The sequence below is a fragment of the Clupea harengus genome, unplaced genomic scaffold (genome assembly GCF_900700415.2).
Source record: "Clupea harengus unplaced genomic scaffold, Ch_v2.0.2, whole genome shotgun sequence".
In the NCBI taxonomy this organism is placed as follows: Eukaryota; Metazoa; Chordata; class Actinopteri; order Clupeiformes; family Clupeidae; genus Clupea; species Clupea harengus.
The window spans coordinates 51,653-72,974 of record NW_024879600.1 but is presented as its reverse complement, the minus strand read 5'-3'; the positions used below and the strand labels follow the sequence as shown (position 1 = coordinate 72,974).

General features: G+C 44.2%; 1 protein-coding gene across 1 annotated transcript in view; it reads right to left on the bottom strand.

Moving 5' to 3' along the window:
• Positions 1-265: 265 nt before the first annotated feature.
• LOC122129155 (NLR family CARD domain-containing protein 3-like) overlaps positions 266-21,322 on the bottom strand; it is a 35,568-nt gene continuing 14,511 nt past the window's right edge. Inside the window, exon 5 of the mRNA XM_042704199.1 lies at positions 266-443. Within this exon, the coding sequence (XP_042560133.1) occupies positions 266-443 (178 nt within the window). The remainder of the gene's footprint in view (positions 444-21,322) is intronic.

Sequence of the window (21,322 nt, the reverse complement as noted above, 5' to 3'; positions counted from 1 at the left end):
GAAATGTTTAAAACTGAGCAGCCACATATGTGTTTTTCTCATGGGAAAGGAAGCACTGCTACACACTTGTATAGTCTATTGGTTCAATAAGTCTGCTTGGCCTGGTGCAGCTGCTTTAAATCTTATTATACTCATGGAACTCATATATAGTCGTAATAACAGTCTCATTATTTAATAGCCACACCTTGTATGTCCATGTTAAGCCTTTGAAACTCTTTGAAAAACAGCAACACAGCTGTGTAAAATTATTTGTCAAGACATACATTTACCTGAGTTTTTTCAGTTTATACTGTGGGTCCTCCTTTAGGTCTAAAAGCAGTTTGACTCCTGATTCCCCTGGATCATTTCCTCTGAGATCCAGCTCTCTGAGATGACTGGGATTTAACCTGAGGGCTGAAGCAAGACTGGCATAGCCCTCCTCTGTGACACTGCAGTCTGAGAGTCTAAAGTGATAATATAGTCATGATTTAGTCAAGGCAAACAAAACAAGACATTTACAGTTAATTTAAAGTGAGACCATTTTTGTAGTCAAATTCAGGGCATTAATTCCACTGAGGCAAGGCAAAAGAAAACACAACCAGACATATCATTGTAAATGAGGGGATCAGCAGTTTACCACGTCAGGTATATTGGATGACAGAGCATTTGAAAGGTTGAAAATAATGCACATTGAGGTGGTATTGTCACAGGACGTCAAGGCTCAGACAGGTGTTTCCGGGACAAAGCAAGGTTTATTTGAGGATACAGCCAGAGAAATAGGGGAATTGACACAAACCAGGCTAACAAACAAAATGTGAAAACAAACTAAAGTAATAATGACTAACTAAAAGACACGACTAGCAAAGTGAACAAAACTATAACTAAACTATACAGAGTGTCACTCTGAAACAACACAAAACTAGACTATACTAAGAAGGCAATAGAAAACTAAACCAAGATACACTGTGTCTAACACCAGCAAACTGAAAAGCAGTTAACAAACAGAACTGACACAGCTGGAACACAGAACTGACACAGCTGGAAACACTAACGGAGAGTAACGATTAAACAAACACAGACACCAAAACTAAGGACACAAACTTAAGATAAAACAAACAACAGAGTCTAACTCTGGTTACTAAGTGCCAGGCCCCGGATCTGAATTACATGGCACTATGCTGGACAAGAAAGTCAGGAAAGACTGGGGTCGTGAGCATGAACTCTGGGAAATGCTGGAGTGGGATCCAGGAGACATTGAACTCTGGGAAACTAAGCGTGGGAGCCAGGAGACACGGAACACTGGGATACGTAGGCGTGGGAGCCAGTAGGCACGGATTTTGCTGACGTGGAAGGCAGTGGACAGGGAACTTGCTGGGGTAGAATCCAGCGGACAAGGACTTCACAGAGGCAGATACCAGGAGGCGGGATCCTGGGAACAAGGAGTGAATCGCAGAGCTGGCCGTCTCTGGCATTAACTTTGTTCGTGTAGCGACGAGACCAGACCCCAGAGTGAGGGGAGTGAGGAGTTTATGAAGGGAAGTGCCAGGTGTGTGTGATTTGTGATTACGAGAAGTGATGTTCAGCTGGGAGTGCAAACGTGACTAATGAGATGTAAAGACGTGCAGCTGGGAGAGTGTGTGTGAGAGTGTGCTGAAGTGGCCAGAGCGGATGTCAGCAGACTCATAGATCACAATTCTAAATGCATGGTGCTATGGTCAGGGTCCCATTGTTAATTAACTGAATGCAATAATTTTGAAACATGTACCAGATATAAACAAGTCTGAGTCATCCATATTTTCCATAAAACAGTTGTGCTGTTCTAATTGACTAAACATTTTATTTTCATCTGAGTGTTTGTCCCAACATATATTTGATATAAGTTTTGTAAGACCTTGTGCATTTCTTTCAGTGAGCTACTTGCATGGAAAGGAAAAATCTTTAGGTCTATGTATGTCTGAAACATTACATGATTTGTTTGCAAGAAATACTGTTTGTCTGTCTGTAATAATGGGGATACTTTTCTACGAAAGTATATTTTCTCAAGAAATTATATGTTTGCATACATGTATGTGTGTGTGTGTGTGTGTGAATTTATATCTGTGTGTTAATGTGTGTGTTTGTAAGTGTATTTGTTTTTACGTGTGTATGTGTGTGTGTGATAAAGATGGAAAAGGACTAGGTGGTGGGCCAAAGCCCCGTATCTGTTCAACTTTGTAATTTAAATTGGGTCGATGTGGATTTCTAAAGTTGGGATGATTATGTTATTTCTAACGATAAACCAGTTGTTGCCAGCAAAATTATCAGCACAATGTCAAAACCATAGTGTAAAAGTTTGTTAAACTTGCCGGCTAGTACTTCCAGAGGTTTGTAGGTGAGGGTGTGAGGGACGCAGTAAACGAGGTGAAATTTATTTACAGTTAAAAAAATGGTGAGAACAAAAGTGCAGCAACAAAACGTGCAGCTCCCCTCTCTCTACATGTCTCTGTCACCTGAGGTCCGTGACATGAAGAGCATGACAATTCACTATCACTGTCAAATTCACTGATAGCAACTCAGTATTTAGTCTTATGATACCTACTGTAGTTTCTTCAGTTTACAGTTGGGATCCTCCAGAAGAGAAGAAATATGCTTCACTCCCGAGTCTCCTGCTTTATTCCCACTCAGCTGCAGCACTCTCATGTGTGAGGGGTTTGATCTCAGTGCTGATACAAGAGAAGTGAAGCCCTCCTCTGTAATGTTGCAGTATGACAGGCTGTTGAGAGAAAAGGTAAATATCCTTTCTTTCCCTTTAGACAATAAAATGTTACTGTCAGATGCAGAATATTTGTTTTCCAACGTGTGTGTGTGTAAATGTTTGTATGTGAATTTAAAGCTGCTTTCGTTGTGTGATAATAAAAAATACCAGTTTTCCATAAAGGACAGCAATGACAGGATAACAGAATAAGCTATTGACAAATTTTGCAGTGTACACTTGGGATTGTCTTACAGAGAAGAACAATGTTTCATTATTTCCTAACGTAACCATAACACCATCTTAACCCTAGTTTTGTTAATTGAAGTGAGTGTCCCATCAACCTCTGCAGTTTGTGCAGACTGCCGTGGGAATCCTGCAGTAAAGCACACAGTTGAGTCACTTTGGAAAAACCCTGGATTCATTGCACATAGAAAGCACCTAATATAAAGGAGCCATCATAGTTGGTAATAGGCACTTCTCTTGGGGCTCATGTTTCCTTGGGGAACGGAAAGTTTGCGGGCACAGGAAGTGCGTGTGATGTCAGTGTTTGTTAATGTTGTGATATGTATGTATTCCACGGCAGAACAATGTTTCATTATTTCCTAGAACAAAAGTGCAGCGACAAAACGTCAACAAAAAACTGTTTGAACGAACAAAACCAACTAGAAGGTTGTCCACTATAAATAGCGCAATTCGCAGTCAAAATCACAAATACCATATAGTAAGCTTCTCCTCAACTACCACATCTACGTGCTCTCCAAACTCCCACTAACTAGTGGGAAAATTCACAGCTTAAATAAAGCCCTCCAATTAGCCAAACTGGATCATACTAATATCAATAGGGGACTACCCTGTCTGTTCATACAAAGCTTAACATTGTTAACACAAGAAATGACTCCCGCACAAATCATTCCCTTTCCCCTATCCCAATCATGCATTCAAAATAGGCACTTCTCTTGGGGCTCATGTTTCCTTGGGGAACGGAAAGTTTGCGGGCACAGGAAGTGCGTGTGATGTCAGTGTTTGTTAATGTTGTGATATGTATGTATTCCACGGCAGAACAATGTTTCATTATTTCCTAACGTAACCATAACACCACCTTAACCCTAGTTTTGTTAATTGAAGTGAGTGTCCCATCAACCTCTGCAGTGTGTGCAGTCTGCCGTGGGAATCCTGCAGTAAAGCACACAGTTGAGTCACTTTGGAAAAACCCTGGATTCATTGCACATAAAAAGCACTTTCAAATCGTTCAAAAGACTTAAAGGAGCCATCGTATGCCCTTTTTACCACAAGTTGATATGATTCCTTGGGGTCTGTGAAAAAATGCGCCTCGCGCACCTTCCACACCAGGATGGTGGCAGCTAGGACTTCCAGAAGTTTGTAGGTGAGGGTGTGAAGGACACAGTAAACGAGGTAAAATAAGGTACAATTTTGTGCAAATTTATTTACAGTTCAAAAAATGGTGAGAACAAAAGTGCAGCAACAAAACGTGCAGCTCCCCCCTCTCTACATGTCTCTGTCACCTGAGGTCCGTGACGTGAAGAGCTTGACAATTCACTATCACTGTCAAATTCACTGATAGCAACTCAGTATTTAGTCTTATGATACCTACTGTAGTTTCTCCAGTTTACAGTTGGGATCCTCCAGAAGAGAAGAAATATGTTTCACTCCTGAGTCTCCTGCTTTATTCCCACTCAGCTGCAGCACTCTCATGTGTGAGGGGTTTGATCTCAGTGCTGATACAAGAGAACTGAAGCCCTCCTCTGTAATGGTGCAGTATGACAGGCTGTTGAGAGAAAAGGTAAATATCCTTTCTTTCCCTTTAGACAATAAAATGTTACTGTCAGATGCAGAATATTTGTTTTCCAACGTGTGTGTGTGTAAATGTTTGTATGTGAATTTAAAGCTGCTTTCGTTGTGTGATAATAAAAAATACCAGTTTTCCATAAAGGACAGCAATGACAGGATAACAGAATAAGCTATTGACAAATTTTGCAGTGTACACTTGGGATTGTCTTACAGAGAAGAACAATGTTTCATTATTTCCTAACGTAACCATAACACCATCTTAACCCTAGTTTTGTTAATTGAAGTGAGTGTCCCATCAACCTCTGCAGTTTGTGCAGACTGCCGTGGGAATCCTGCAGTAAAGCACACAGTTGAGTCACTTTGGAAAAACCCTGGATTCATTGCACATAGAAAGCACCTAATATAAAGGAGCCATCGTATGCCCTTTTTACCACAAGATGATATGATTCCTTGGGGTCTGTGAAAAATTGCGCCTCGCGCACCTTCCACACTAGAACAAAAGTGCAGCGACAAAACGTCAACAAAAAACTGTTTGAACGAACAAAACCAACTAGAAGGTTGTCCACTATAAATAGCGCAATTCACAGTCAAAATCACAAATACCATATAGTAAGCTTCTCCTCAACTACCACATCTACGTGCTCTCCAAACTCCCACTAACTAGTGGGAAAATTCACAGCTTAAATAAAGCCCTCCAATTAGCCAAACTGGATCATACTAATATCAATAGGGGACTACCCTGTCTGTTCATACAAAGCTTAACATTGTTAACACAAGAAATGACTCCCGCACAAATCATTCCCTTTCCCCTATCCCAATCATGCATTCAAAATAGGCACTTCTCTTGGGGCTCATGTTTCCTTGGGGAACGGAAAGTTTGCGGGCACAGGAAGTGCGTGTGATGTCAGTGTTTGTTAATGTTGTGGTATGTATGTATTCCACGGCAGAACAATGTTTCATTATTTCCTAACGTAACCATAACACCACCTTAACCCTAGTTTTGTTAATTGAAGTGAGTGTCCCATCAACCTCTGCAGTGTGTGCAGTCTGCCGTGGGAATCCTGCAGTAAAGCACACAGTTGAGTCACTTTGGAAAAACCCTGGAGTTTGCGGGCACATGAAGTGCGTGTGATGTCAGTGTTTGTTAATGTTGTGTTATGTATGTATTCCACGGCGTGAAATTGGTTATGGAGCGGATACAGCTGGTACCTAGCTGATTGCTATGATGGTGACTTGAAAAGGGGTAACAGAGGGATTTGCGAATGGTGATGTTTAATATTAGAACGGAGACGCAGTTGCCGGCACCGCCGCTATATTCCAATATACCGCAGGGGTTAAAGCAAAAAAAAATCCTGAGTCTGAACTTTTTTGTGTGTGGGTGAGTGGGAGGAGGGGGGGGGGGGGATCATCCTGTGGCATGGACACATTTGCAGGGTCAAAAAAAAAAAAAAAAAAAAAAAAAACATTTACAAAATGAATGATTGCAGATTATGGTGGGACTTTTGAAACTGCAATACCAAGAAAGGTCAGCAATAGTACTCCACCTCACTACAATATGGTATTAACACAAGTAGCATTTACGATTTCTTTTGATATCAAGGTCTGCTTCCAAGCTTTGTCCTTGAAAGGTTACAAGATGACCTACAATCACAAGGTGACATGTTATAAGGGTATGTGAAATTCAGTCAGTGGCAGAAGAAGATTTAATTTGCAACCATTTCATTGAGGATATATGAAAAAGGACAGCGATTCACTTTTTAAACCGTTAAAGTGCAACAGTGAACTGTAGATAATACTGTAGTTTTATTCTAGCATAAATTCTAGCATAAGTGCTGAGGCATTGGCTATATTCGCTTTTTTTCGCAGCCAAACGGTGCACGCCGGAAATCCGGCACGGTGCTGGAATACTTTAACCCCTGATACCGGGTTGTGCGTGTTTCCGTGTGGTAAAGAAGTAGTGATCAGTTTAAGTGTTGCTGGTAGTGTCAGTGCGTTGGTGGAAAGGAGGGGCTGCCTTTTCACAGGGTCTTAATGAAATGTCTGTAACATACTTTGGTCAAAAAACCACAAGAATAATTTAAAACAGCACCCTTTTTACCCTGTCTAAAACAGCCCTCAGAGTGACCTGTTTTGAGTGCCTGTTCCTTTAAATGCTAATGAGCCAGCTCGCCCCTCTCCCCTCCCCCCTCCTCCGCGGGGTGCGCTCACCTAAGGTTTTGGGCTACCGATAGAAACAGTTGAGTGTACCTTTGAAGAAATATGGCTTCTGGCGACGAAGATACAATCTTGCAACCATATCACTTTGAACCAGAGTCAGACCCTGAACAGGAAGAGGCTCCCGAAGAAATTTGAGAATTTAGGGTTCAGCAGGACGTTTCTGAATGGTCAGTAAACTTTCTCACTTTGACAATTATTTTTTTGTTTGTACATTGGCTAAGGTCATACGGTCTTATTGGCTGAATTAAGAGCATTGTAGTGCTAGTGATTCAAGTACATAAATAGTGTTTGCATGTACAAGTTTGTAACAAATACAGTGTGTTTATGTAAGTTACTGGTTGTGAAAATTGTTAATGTAAATGCAAGTAACGGGAACGCCATTAAGATATGCCTGCTGCACGAGTGAAACTCCAGCTGTAAAGTTTAAGTTAGATCACAGCAAGCAATGTTATCTGACAACAGTACTGGAGCAAGCAGGAGGTGTGGCTAAGACATAATGTAACGTGTTTACCTCCATTTACTAGTCTTTAAATATTGTTTTCTCATTAAATTGTTGTATTTGGTGACTCATGTCTGTACTATTAACACAACATTCAAATGCACTTTACCTGCAATGTTGTCACTTTTTAAAACTCTTTCTTGATGCAGGTGTATATGTGCCAATTGTGAGCAAATGCCTACAGAGCCTGAGAATGTATGCTGCAGGGAAACACCACAGGTAGAATTCTTTGTGAATTACATTGTAATTATGCAGTCATCATCTGTTTTATATTCCATGCCACTTACTCTTACCATTAAAGGTTACAAGAAGACTACTGCTTCAGAATCGACCAGCATTCATGGTTGATCATTCTGGCCTCAAACCAGTGTGCTTAAATGTGTTCTCACTGCATTCAACATCTATAGAGCAGAATATGGGCCCGGGGGAATAGAGCGATAAGGATTTTTTATTGCTGTTAGTCATCAGTCATTTCGGTTATACAAATGGGACAGAGGGAATAGTAATTAATTTAATTTTCTTCCTTAGTCTTACTTTGTTCATCTTACATGTGTAAATTGATAACATGTTATATATCTAACCCTAACCCTGTCCAAGGCCATGCATTGTATACCCATATTCAGCGAAATAATTAAACTGCCAAAAATAGCTACAGGTAGGTTAGTGACAGTTAGTGAAAACATAGGCACTTGCATAATGACAAGTTTCTTACACGACTAGTTTATCTGGGTGATATTTTTTTTTGTCTGAATGAATTTAATCTCGGATTACAGGGGCTCTCCGCAACCGTATTCAATGTACGAGATACAAATTGGAGTCGAAGTTCTGGGTAGACTGCATGAACAACAACAAAACAGAGGTCTTTCCGTCGTTGCATGATTTTTTTGTGTGCAAATCACCTCGGTGTGACAGACAGTGTCAAACGCGACATTACAATGCAGGGAGCTGGCTGCACAACTGCGCAGGTACTACCCTGAAACTGACGAGTCGGACAGTTGGATTCGTTATCCCTTTTCTGCTGTGCCTGCTTCCTTACCCGCATCTGAACAGGAGAGCCTCATTGAAGTTGCAACAAGTGGATCCATTAAAATAGAATTCAATCAGAAGCCTCTGCCAGATTTCTGGATAGGACTGTGCACAGAGTACCCTGCACTGGCCAAACGCGCTGTCAAGACTTTGATGCCCTTTGCCACCACATATTTATGTGAGAGTGGGTTCTCAGCTCTGACGAGCATGAAAACTAAATACTGGCATAGACTGTGTGTAGAAGACGATTTAAGATTAAGACTTTCTCCAATTCAGCCAGACATTGTAAAATTAGGTCTATCCTCTCAAGCACACCCGTCTCATTAACATGTGGTGATTATTTCTGGCTGAACTCCGCTCCGGCCACGCCCCCCTTTTCAAATTCAATGCACACACTTCTGCACACTGTTTAGTTTATTTATGTCCTTAGTTAAACATTTTTAGTGTGTGTTTTTCCGGCGTTTGGCGCTGAGTATCTTGGTTTTCATCTGTTTTGCCTTGTTTGAGTTAAATAGTTACTCCCGTTAAACCCCTGAGTGAGTTAGTTCGACCTCCTTGTTTGTTTCTCATTTCCCTTTACCTGGTTGTATTGGTAATAAAACTCAGTTTGATCTAAACTTCCATCCGAGTCCTGAAATCCCTGACAATTTCACAGTTTCAAGTGTTACAGAATGTATATGTGCGTGGGGGGAGGGGGCGGGGCGGCGGCGGTTACAAACATAAAGAAAAACAGGGGGGTACGTAGCTGGAGATTGAATGTCTGAAGGGGTACGGGACTGTAAAAAGTTTGGGAACCACTGGTCTATGACAACATACAGGGCCATAATCCCATTGGACGCACTCAAGCGTATCGTTTGTGAGGTTTGTGACTTTTTTTCAGCGTATTTGGGTGGTAGACAAGCCAGATACACAAATTAACGTGTAGAAGCACTAAAAAAGTGGAATTTTCATAATATGTCCCCTTTAAATAGACTTCCATAGAGAATAACAAAGGATAGGAAACAGAACAAGCTACTGCCAAATACAGTCAGTTTACATTTGGGATCCTCCAAAGGAAAAGAATACAGCTAAAGTATGTTAATTGAAGAGAACATAACAGCATCCACTAACCTCAGTTTCTGCAGTCTGCAGTGGGAATCCTCCAGTAAAGCACACAGCTGAGTCACTCCCAAGGCTTCTGGTATGAGCTTACTCAGATCCAGCTCAGTCATGAGTAAGGGGTTTGAACCCACAGCTGAAGCCACAGCAGCACAGGCTTCCTCAGCAGCACTCCCTTTCAGGAACCTGTACAAATAGAGACAATATATCTGCTGTCTGACACAAATTAAAAACACAGAAACATTACAACTTCTTCTGACACTCAAGAAAATTAACTAATGGGGTTGAAATAGTTACATTTTGTTGAGATTATTTTAAATTATTTTTCTTCACTGATTGGGGTTACTTTAAGTAAAACAAAATAAAAATAATCAAGATTTGGCTCAGTGCATATTGAGGTTTGCTGTAACCATACCTTCAAATGAAATTATAGAAAAGCAAAGGTTCAAATTAATAAATTAAGTCTAATGAAAGACTAGAGGGTTGTTAATGTGCTAAACCATGTTGCATTTAAATTAAACAATGATATTACGTTGAACTAAGTAATTCTGACACGGCATTCAGTACATCCATTTAAATCATTTTGGATTTCAAAATAAAGAAAAACAATCAAATATTTTGAATCTTTTTGCATAATATTTCCTTTTAATATGGAAATGCCAGGACATGGTTTACTCTTTTTAATTAAGACATTTCTCTTTTGGTGGTTATTTTGCAAATGACAAGGAATGTTTTGTCTGAGGTAAGTTCTAAACCTAACATTTAGTTTGTTAGTTCTCTCCATGCCATGAGGCACATAAGGCTGCAACTTTCTTTTTCCATTCTGCTTGGTCCTTCGCCAGACCTCGGACCTGTAGGTACACCTGGAATTCGTCTATTGCAGGGGTGTCAAACATACGGCCCGTGGGCTGGATCCGGCCCACCAGGGGGTCCAGCTCGGCCCAGCGGATGACTGCTAAGTGTGAAAGTTACAGAAATTTCAACCACGCCCCCTGAGCTGGGACAAAAGCCACGTATCTACAGATGCTCTCTCCTCTCTCATCCGGCGCCGCCCGGCATACACCTCTCTCTCACTTCCGGCATCGCCTGGAGCACCCAATCTCTCCCTCCACCGTCAACCGGTGAAGACCTACTCTCTATGTTCTCCGACAACAAAGAGAACAAACAACGCTCTCACTTTTGCTTAAGATTTCTCATTAGCCAGTAACAAACTGCTAATAGAGACTAAGTAAGTTAGCGCAAGCAGCTAACAAGACACATGCTTGCTGACTGCAATGGGAACAAAGCACGACAACAGAAGACCTGCAACGGAAAGAGGAATCGAATCCTCCGACCTAAACTGCAGTGTAACAAAACGACATCTCAGCTACGACTTCCTTCATCTACGGACACATCATCTCTTCTCTGCCCCATCCACATCAGATCCGCCAACACGACTCCTTTTCTGGTAACTCCGACATAACTGGGAATTTAGCTATCCTAGCTATTCACAACCTTTCTAAGCATAGGACTGTTTACTTTTGCCATCGTTCATGTATTTGATCTGTTTTGTTCATCGAACATAACTGTTGATATATATTTTCATGTTTTTTTGGTAGTTGGCTTCGCCACACCATCTAAGGCAGGGGTACTCAATTAGAAACCCAAAAGGTCCACTCGCCAAATTTCCATTCAGTCCAGGGTCCGGAACAGTGACGGTCAAAATCCCCAAAAATAACTCCAACAAAAACGTTCGAACTATGCACAAAAGGTGACATATTTTTTGTGCTAACTTGGGCATAAAAGATGTGAAGGCCAGGCGGAGGCACTGATGTAAGTGTTCATTAGTGAGTGTGCTCCTGTATTTGTTTTTTTTTTACCATATTCATGGTTGAAAATGCAGACTCACAACAGTATGTTGAGGTATGCACGCTCTTGTTGTGTGGCTGATCTAACTATTACACTGCATGTTGCTTGGTATGATGATTGCAGATGGTTTATTTTTCTGGCCCTTACCTCAGAGTTCTGGGGGTAATTTTGTTCGAAGTGTGCATGCTTTGTTTCATAGTGATGTTTTACGTTACCACTTTTGACAAGGGCAACCGTCTCGTTGCAGATAAAATACATCGGTTTTGTGCTCCCCGCAGGCAGCACAAGTGCATACTTGTCAGTCCACTCTGTCTTAAACTAGCTATTTTTGGAATCAACTTTTCGTTTTTTGTTGGGTTTAGAGCACGCCATGATTTTCGTTTGCTGAGAAACAGATACGGTTCACAAATCGATCTGCCCGCGTTGTTGCCATTGACACACACAACCTGCGTGACCCACAGAGCTCACGGCCAACATTGAGTGAATGAGTTGTCATAGTGATGTTGTTATTACAGCTCCTGATTGGACCTCTGGATTGGACACGGAAGATAGAAACCATATATTTGTATATATGTCTATGATAGAAACCACATCGAGTAGGAAAAAATATATAGCGTAGAATCACGCACCAATGAAAACTCGCTTGGATCATGATTAAATTAGAATGTTGATTTTGGCTTCGGTCCAAATTTGATTGCATCTGGGTCCGGATCCGGACTGGAGTCTGCCTATTGAGTACCCCTGATCTAAGGGTTATCGTTAGGATTGCCTCTCAGACACATAGGGTCTTGCATGCATCACTAACCATTTCCCTCTTCTAACATGGCATCGTAATCACGCACGATTACATATACATTGGCCTTCACATAGCCACACACGCTAAGGGAATACTCGAACTTCGCGCTGCACAGAGGCTCGTCCTTGTCCACATCGTTTTTGTTTCACACTATGGCGTTTAGTGTAGTTCATATTGAGAGTTTGACTCTGCCTTTTGTTTTCTGCACCTTAAGTGCCAGTTCCTTTTGTTTATCGCCAGAGCTGAGAGCCTGCACCCCTCTGTGGGTTTGCCCACATATAACTACGTGTGAGTGGATCTGTTCCTCATCCTGTGCGTCAACTTCAACCTGTTGTTCTGTTCCCTATCAAAGTGGGACTGCGATATAACATATGGGACGTGACGTAGTCACGAAACCAATCAAATCACTATTCACTCACGCCGGAAGGCTGAGATTCGTCCAATCACTCTCCAGAGCCCGCCCCATCTGGAGCGCATAAATACAGGTGATGGACTAGAACAGGGCTCTTCAATTAGTTTGGAGCTGGGGCCGGTTCTTGAAACTGAGGCAAAGTCAGGGGCCGGAGGATATGAGTAATCGCGGTAACAAATAAAGAAATTACAACAACATACTGAAGTGAATATATTCTATTTTGTAAGTGCTTAACAACATATGCCCAAGAGGCCGCATAGGCCCAAGGATACAAAAATCAAACCAGGTGAGCAATAACAAAGCCATATTAACAGACAATTGGAGAAATGCAATTAACTAACAAAACCATGCACTTCATTGTACATAGCTGTACCAACACAACTTTACTACTCGTTATCCTCAATATTTAAGATTAAACTGATTTGAGTGACAGGCAGAATCAAATGTATCTCCACCAACAAAGTGCATTGCATGGAACTGAATAGAATTGCAACAACTTAAAAGTGCATTGTATTCTATCAAGGTTAGGTGTTTCAAATGTCATCACTCAGTTCAGGTGAACTGTATCAGTTGTTTAGAATTTCATTCATTTAACTGGCAAACAACTTCCAAGTGCACCAATTTTTTTTTACTATTCTGCCCCCGCTTCTGTATGTGTGGCGTGGTCACTCTAGCCTGCTACATTGGCTTGGCAGATATATAACAGTTTCCCCAAGAGAAAGTCTGAAGCTTGAAGTTCTTTTCAAACCTTTACGTAGGAAGCACTGCAAAACTGAGCAGACATACAGAATACATCTTAGTAATCTCATCTCGTAACATTTGTTTCTAAAAACAATCACTTAGCATTGCATGTTTAACTGTGATAGCATTAAGCTAATGTAGTTTCTAACTTATAGGGGAAATTCCATAGAGACCGTGCTAGCGATAAGCATTTCCATCAAAGTAAACAATTCGAACAAACTTCGGTTCATTACAATTGGTTTCCACAAGAAGTAATGTTTCTAACTGAACGATGCTTCCGTAGCACACTCTGGGGGCCAGTCCAAAGCAGCTAGGGGGCCGGATCTGGCCTGCGGGCCGCCTATTGATTGGACTAGAATCATCCTCTTTTCATATCTTCGCTCCAAGTGATTTCGCTACACGCAATTCAATTCTAAAGTCTATCTCTTGCTTTAGCTATGCGAGCTACTCTCTCCTTTGAGTTGGTGAGTTGTGGGTTACGTCCCCTTACTAGCTCGGAGCGCTGCGTATTGGCTTTAGCCTGAGGAGTTCGAGTTACTATCTGCTAGCTGGCTAGCTATCTGACTAGCTTGCTAGCTATTGTCTGCTATTCAACGTGCTTCGTTGTGATAGTTTGGACTCGTACTAACTTTCTTTCGTTTCGGTGACAACCCCGCCTGCGACGTCTGTGCCAGCATGACGCTGGCCAGAGCAACGAAGCGCCTTGCGTATTGGGAGCGCAAGGACGCTAGGAAGCCGACGCCAGCGCCAACTGGGGAGATTCCCCCAGTTGGGCTGTGTGCTCCATCGGCTTCGGGCAGTGGGGTGTCTAGCCCGTCTCCCTCTCCCACTCCTTCACCCGCCCACCTGGTAGCAACAGACCACGAGGCGGTGGAGAAGCCCGCTAGCTTTGACGACCAGCCCGCTCCGGAATTGGACTTCGGGCTGGAGTCAGAGAGCCTGCTCGACTTCAGTGACGAGCAGGTGTCCGACGAGGACGACGCGGGTATGGACGTGGCTGAGCAACCGCGGGCAACCTCTCCCCCGGTCTCAACCAGGACCATGGGCCAGCAGCTACATGAGGTAGCGCTGAGGGCTGCGGGCCCCCTGGGTCTTCCCCTCGCTCCCCCTCCCAGCGTGCAGGCAGGCGTCACTGCTGGACGGGGAATTCTATGGCGGGCCCCCCGTAGCGGCTCCCAGCCCCATCCCCTTCTTCGCGGAGGTGCATGGAGAGCTAAAGACTACGTGGGCCACCCCCTACTCAGGGCGTGCCCCGGTCCCCGGCTTCGCCGCCTACCTCCACCTCGACCAGGCAAAGGAGAGCGACTACATCTCCTTCCCACCGGTGGAGGACTCTGCGGCGGGCTACCTGTCGCCCGCCTCCCCCACGATGCGCCTTGGCCAGAGACCCCTCCTGCCCACGCGAGTGGCCAGGCACCAGGCGGCCCTGGCCGAGAAGGCATACCTGGCGGCTGGGCAAGCCATCTGCTCTACCAACACGGCAGCACTCCTGCAACGCTACCAGGCGAAGCTGCTGACGGAGTTGGCTGCGTCACTGGGGAGTGACAATGAGACGGTGGTCGAGCTGCGTCGGGCGACGGACCTCTCCCTCCGGCTCACCCGCTTTACCTCCCAGGCTCTGGGCAGAGTCATGGGTGCCTCCGTGGCCACGCAACGTTCGCTATGGCTGTCTCTGGCGAGACTTAGCGACAGAGAGAAGGCGCCGCTGTTGGATGCTCCAGTCAGCGCCGAGGGAGTTTTTGGAGAGGCGGTGGGGACGATGACCGCCAAGTTCGAGGCGGAGCAGAAAAGCCCCGAGGCTTTCCAGGCATGGATGCCCCGCTCCAGCGGCTCAGGGCGCCAGTCCTCCTCGGGGCAGACAACCCCCACAACCGGGGTGAAGCGCAGCGGGTTCCCCTCCCCCGCACCCCCAGCCAAGTTCCAGGAACAACAGCCGGCCCCCCGCCTGGCTCAGAACGCGCCCCGTGCCCCACGCCAGCATGCCGCTCGCCGTGGGGGAAGGCAGTGGATCCTCCGCCACCACCAGGGAAGGACGCCCGCTGCTCACATGTAACATCCATGTCAAGCACGGTATACCAGTCCCCACAAGCACAACACTCATATGTCATGACCACTGCCCCAACAGGTGCAGAAATAAGGCATGCTTGTGTAACTCCCCCCTCAGTGCACCCACTGCACCCACACAACCACATTTTTTCAAAAACCGTGAGGGGGCAACCCCAGATCTCATCCCCCTCCCTAGGTGGAGTGGGCGCAGATCTAGACATAGGCACATTGGCCATGAGCGGGTTATCTCCCGACCTATTAATCAACTCGAAGCCCAGCCTAAGAGGCTGCGCAGAGAGTTGGCACGCATGCGCTGCGTCGCCATGCCAATTTCAGTGGGTTAAACGCTACAGTTTGCTCGCCCCCCTCCAAGATTCAGAGGGGTGGTTCAGTCAGTAGTGCCGCAGGGGCAGACCCATTTCCTACAACAGGAGATAGACTCCCTGCTCCGAAAAGGAGCGATACAAAATGTTCCTCCCGAGGAGGTAAACAAGCGCTTCTACAGCCGATACTTCCTAGTTCCAGAAAAAGACGGGGGTTATCAGCCAATCCTAGATCTACGTATACTGAACAAGACGCTCGTGAAAAGGACGTTCAGAATGCTGACTTCCCGCCAGCTAGTTCAGTCCATAAAGCCAAGAGACTGGTTTGTAACGATAGATCTAAAAGACGCTTACTTCCATATCCCAATCTATCCCAGACATAAAAGATTTCTGCGGTGTGCATTCAGAGGGAAGGCGTGCCAGTTCTGCGCGCTCCCGTTCGCCCTAGCGCTGGAACCGAGGGTTTTCACAAAGTGCGTAGAAGCGGCCATCGCCCCGTTACGACAACAGGGGCTCAGTCTATTCAACTACCTGGACGACTGGTTAATTTGCAGTCGTTCAAAGGAGGCAGCAAAGCAAGATTGCCACCTAGTAGTGTCACATTTACATCGCCTAGGCTTTGTGGTGAACAGAGGCAAAAGCGCTTTGAGCCCCAGCCAAACCGCACATTTTCTGGGCATGACACTAGACTCCTCCTCAATGACGGTCGGCCTGTCTCAAGAAAGAATAAGGGCCATCAGCTCGTGCGTAAATCAGTTCAGGCTAAGGCAAAGAGTCTCGTCTCTTCTCTGCCAAAGACTGTTGGGTATGATGGGATCTGCTGCGATCGCCCTGCCACTGGGAATGTTGCACATGAGGGAGATTGGTGAACGTCCACTGGTCTGCAGCGGAGGCCGGGTCACATATAAATGTGTTAGAACTGCGAGCGGTTTTTCTGGCTCTGCAACATTTTCTGCCCGCGTTAAGTGGTCGTCATGTGCTGGTCAGAACAGACAACACATCAGCTATGGCGTACATAAACCGCCAGGGGGGGGCCGTCTGTACCACTGCATCTCCTGCCGACCCGCCTATTGCTGTGGGCAGCGGATCACATCCGTTCCCTCAGAGCAAATCATATTCCAGGCCACCTCAACTGGGGGGCGGACCTGATATCGAGGGGCAACCCTCAGGCAGCGGACTGGTGCCTTCACCCTCAGGTGGTCGATCAGATTTGGCTGCGTTTTCACAGAGCCCAGGTGGACCTGTTTGCCAGCAGGCAGAACACCTGCTGCCCGCTCTGGTTCTCGTTGGGGGGCGCCAGCCGTCAACTTGGGGTGGATGCACTAGCCCACCCGTGGCCGGACATGCGCTTATATGCGTTTCCCCCGGTCCCTCGCCTCCAGCATGTGCTGAGCAGAAAAATGGAGGAGGGCAGAGAAATACTGTTAGTGGCTCCCCATTGGCCCAATCGGCCATGGTGTGCAGATCTGTACAGAATGTCGGTGCAGCCGTCCTGGGAGCTGCCTCTTCGGAAAGACCTCCTAATACAGGCACACGGCACAATCTGTGGCAGCTCAGAGCCTGTCACCTGAGAGGAACAGGCTTCTAGCTTCAGGTCTGTCAGACCCAGTAGTGGCTACAATCCAGAGTGCTTGGGCGGTATCGACCCGATCTCTCTATACGCTGAAGTGGCGCAGGTTTGAGCGGTGGTGCGTCACACGTGAGGGCGACCCCATCAACTGCGCGCTGAGCGTCATATTAGAATTCCTACAGCAGTTGTTTGATGAGGGGAAGGCTGCTTCCACCCTCAAAGTATACCTGGCGGCCATCTCAGCCTGCCATGCAGGTACCAATGGTAAATCCCCGGGCAGCTATCCTCTAGCGTCACGCTTTATGGCTGGTGTGAGGCACCTCAGGGTGCATCTTATACCTTCATGGGATCTGCTAGTAGTGTTACGTGCACTCACGGGGCCTCCGTTTAAGCCCCTAGAGAGAGTGGACATGAAAATTTGTCTCATTAAAAACCGCGCTGTTACTGGCACTAGTGTCAGCAAAGCGCATTGGTGACATGCAAGCCCTGTCCGTCAGCCCATCGTGCCTTCAGTTCTCGGTGGCTGGGGACAAAGTGGTTATGCGACCGAATGCTGCTTATACACCTAAGGTGATTGAGTTGGCAGTATTTTCACTTCCGCCTTTTGCGTCCGCAGAGGAGGAGCGTTTGAACAAACTCTGCCGGGTGTGTGCTCTCCAGTGTTATGTGGAACGCACAGGGGCGTTCAGACAATCAGGTCAGCTGTTCGCTGAGGGGCAGACCTGTATCAAAACCGAGCCTCTCCCGGTGGATAGTAGAAGCTATTGGGTTGTCGTATACGAGTTTGTCCTTAAAACCTCCAGAGAGACTTTGCGCACTCTACCCGAGGGATATCTTCTTCCTGGGCGTTATTAAAAGGAGTGTCAGTGGAAGAAATTTGTTAAGCTGCAAGCTGGAGTTCTCGCCACACCTTCATTAAGTTCTGTATGTTAGATGTGGCTGAACCTAGTTTCCTTCAAGGTGTTCTACAGGCAGGCGATCTGTGATCCCCAGGGCCTAGGAATGACTTAACGATGTATGTGTTCATCGGCTTCTATACGTTAGACCAGTGGTTCCCAACCTTTTTTGGCTTGTGACCCCACTTTGACATCACAAAGCTGTAGTGACCCCAGATATTCAAAACACTGACAATTTTTTGCAAATTTTTTTTTATTTTTTAATCAAGTAGGCCTAATAGAATTACAAACTAGGTTGCAAGTAAACGTTCATTTTAGACCACATTAAGTGAGGATTTTATGGGCTGCAAATTAATTAATTCTGAACAAACAATGGCAAGGCTAAGTAGGCTACAAATATGAGCTAAATATGGGCTCACCATATTTAACACTTCCAACCCTACGGCCTGTTTTTGACTTTGTTAGGTAGTCTGCCATGCCTGATATTTTTGTATATTTCACCTAACTAAAAACAATGAGGCAAAAGTGGCATTCATTATTATATTCTAGAATACCTCAGCAATAATAAAATGAGAGTAAACTGAATGTAATCAAAATAGATTTTATTAAAATTAAATCTAAACATACTCTTACAAAAAACTACTTTCAGAGGTGCTCAGACTTTGTACAAAGACACATTGTAAATATTTGGGAAGTTTTCTTTTGTACTCTGAACCTTGAAAACATATGTGTTATCTCCACATAGGTGAGTTTAGCATTCAGAAAGTGTTTCTGGTTTCTATACTAATTCTAAGTAATTTAGCAAGTGACACTTTCTTCACCTAAACCACAATGAATATTGATGAGTTAGGTCTGAATGTATTTGCGATTGCCACCCCCCATTATCACGTCCTATGGCCCGTCTGTCAGAACAATGGCTTGTAAACATGGATGAAGTTCTTTATGGGAGCGGAATTACTTCACGGGAGCCTAATACTAAATTCTGTGCAGACAACAAACTCCAAACACCGACGTTTGTAGCCTAATAAAATGAAGTATGCGTATGATATGTTTTTTTTTTACTGTAGAATAGTCTTAGCGACATAAAGTAATTTATATGATTCAAAATCGCCTTGCCGAGTTGACGGTATTCACCTACACTCAGAACTCCATAATATGACATGCGTTTTACTCCCTATAAGTTAATCAACAGCATTCATTACAAGAGCTAGTCAAACGAAGACAACTTACTCATCACAAATATCCTCGGCTTGGTCAAGGCGAAGCTCAAAGTGGATACAATTTCCTTCATCGTGTTCAGCTGTATATATGAGGTAAACGTGGACTTGTTTACAGGCGAAACCGGGTGTTTTCAAAGTAGTTGTGGCCACGTCACAACCCAATAGCGATCGCCGATTTACCATGCATTTCTCATATGAATAGCCGTAATTTGAGGGGTTGTTTTGAATTGTGTCTGGTGTTTTTATTTTTATAATAAAAAAAATTATTTGTATGTTTTTGTATTGATCACTTACTATTTCAGGCGACCCCATTTCAATTCTATGCGACCCCACTAGGGGTCGCGACCCCAAGGTTGGGAACCACTGCGTTAGACGCAAGTGAACAGAATCTTTTGGGCAGTTCTGCAGGCAGGTGACCGGTGATCCCTATGGCCTATGAAATTAATGCCCGTGATGTGCACCACCAACTACTGTATGAACCTCCTAGGAAGGCAAGACAATGAGGGGTTGGTGTGTGTTTTTTGGCTGTCACTGTTATTCACGCGTGATGGAATAGGGTGACTACGTCACGTCCCATATGTTATATCTGGTCCCTTGGTCCCTTATCTGGTACGGTCGTAACCCCAGATGTTCTGTTTGTCAAGTGGCTGTTCGTCTACAATAAACTCTGTTTTGCCAACTTCCTCTCTACGTCCGAAAGTCCTGTGACACTAACAGCGCAACCCCGAGCCCACAAGCTCACACACACCCTCTCTCTTACATATACACACCAAGGTTATTATCGTTAATGAAAACTAACGAAAAAACGAATATTGAATATTTTTTTTTAAATGGTATGTTTGGTGAGTTTTTATTACATATTATTTATTATAGCTTGTATCTTCTATTCATTTTGAGCATTTTGTTTTGCAAGCAAAATAATTAAGCTTGCCTGACTGCCCCCCACCCCCCCTGGTCTGTTGCATTCCGCGGTAAAGACTAAAACTAATACTGAAACTAATAAAAACTAAACTCAAACTAAGGATTTTCAAAAAATAGAAACTAAACTAAACTAGCAAACCCGCTTTAAAAACGAATTAAAACTGAAATTGAAAACAAAAAGTCAAAACGAAATAAAAATAAAAACTAGTGAAAAATGCAAAACTATAATAACCTTGATACACACACACCTTCAATTCATTAGTTAGTTACATTTAGCTAGATTACATGTTGTGCATTATTTCTTATCATTGTGTAAATAAATACTTTGATTATATACGCTGGTCTATTTAATGTTACACAAGAATGAATGCTGCCAACCTCTTCTATCCAGAACTCCAATGACCTTCAACCTTCAAGGTAACTTTGGTTGTAGTTATTAATTTAATTATTAATCAGAGTTCCACATTGATAGTTTAATATAGTTTATGAGACTGATATATTTAATGAGACTGATTTGTGGATTATCTTTACATTGACCACAGTGGAGGACACTACCCTTTGTGTGGCGCCTCCAAGGTGCTCAATTTAATTGATCTGCCTTTGTGTTGAATGGTTGATGCCTATCCAATCGTATGAGATTACCAACAGATTGCTGTGATAGTACCAATGTGTCTTGGTGGCCCTCGCGAAGACGGTATCACAATTTACACACAATTGCACCCACATTTACCCGGTGCCTGCTCACAGGGTAAGGTACCTACATAGTCTGCTACCCCCATGTGAGGCTGGTACCAACTTCACCTATATACCTTATTCCAGCTGCTCCATCCTTCATGTCCTCTTTCCTTCTCCACTGTTCGTTTCCAGGTTGTCTTTGGGTGACCTACAGCGCGTTTCCCCTCTGGTTGCCATCCCATTCATTATTTAGTTATTTCTGGAGTACATGGCGGATCCAGTTCCATCATCTTCTTCTGAGTTCATCGCTTATCTTGTTGACCTTGTAATCTTTTCATTTTCCTCATTGCACATTTTCTGCGGCCATCTTATTCCGAGGATCCTTCTGAGGCATGTGAATTGGAAGCTGTCCCTTTTGTTTTCTTCTGCCTTTGTTACTTTTCATGCTTAACAACCATAGAGCAGCACTGGGCATACAAGTGTTTTGAATAGTTTTATCTTGGTGTTGCGTC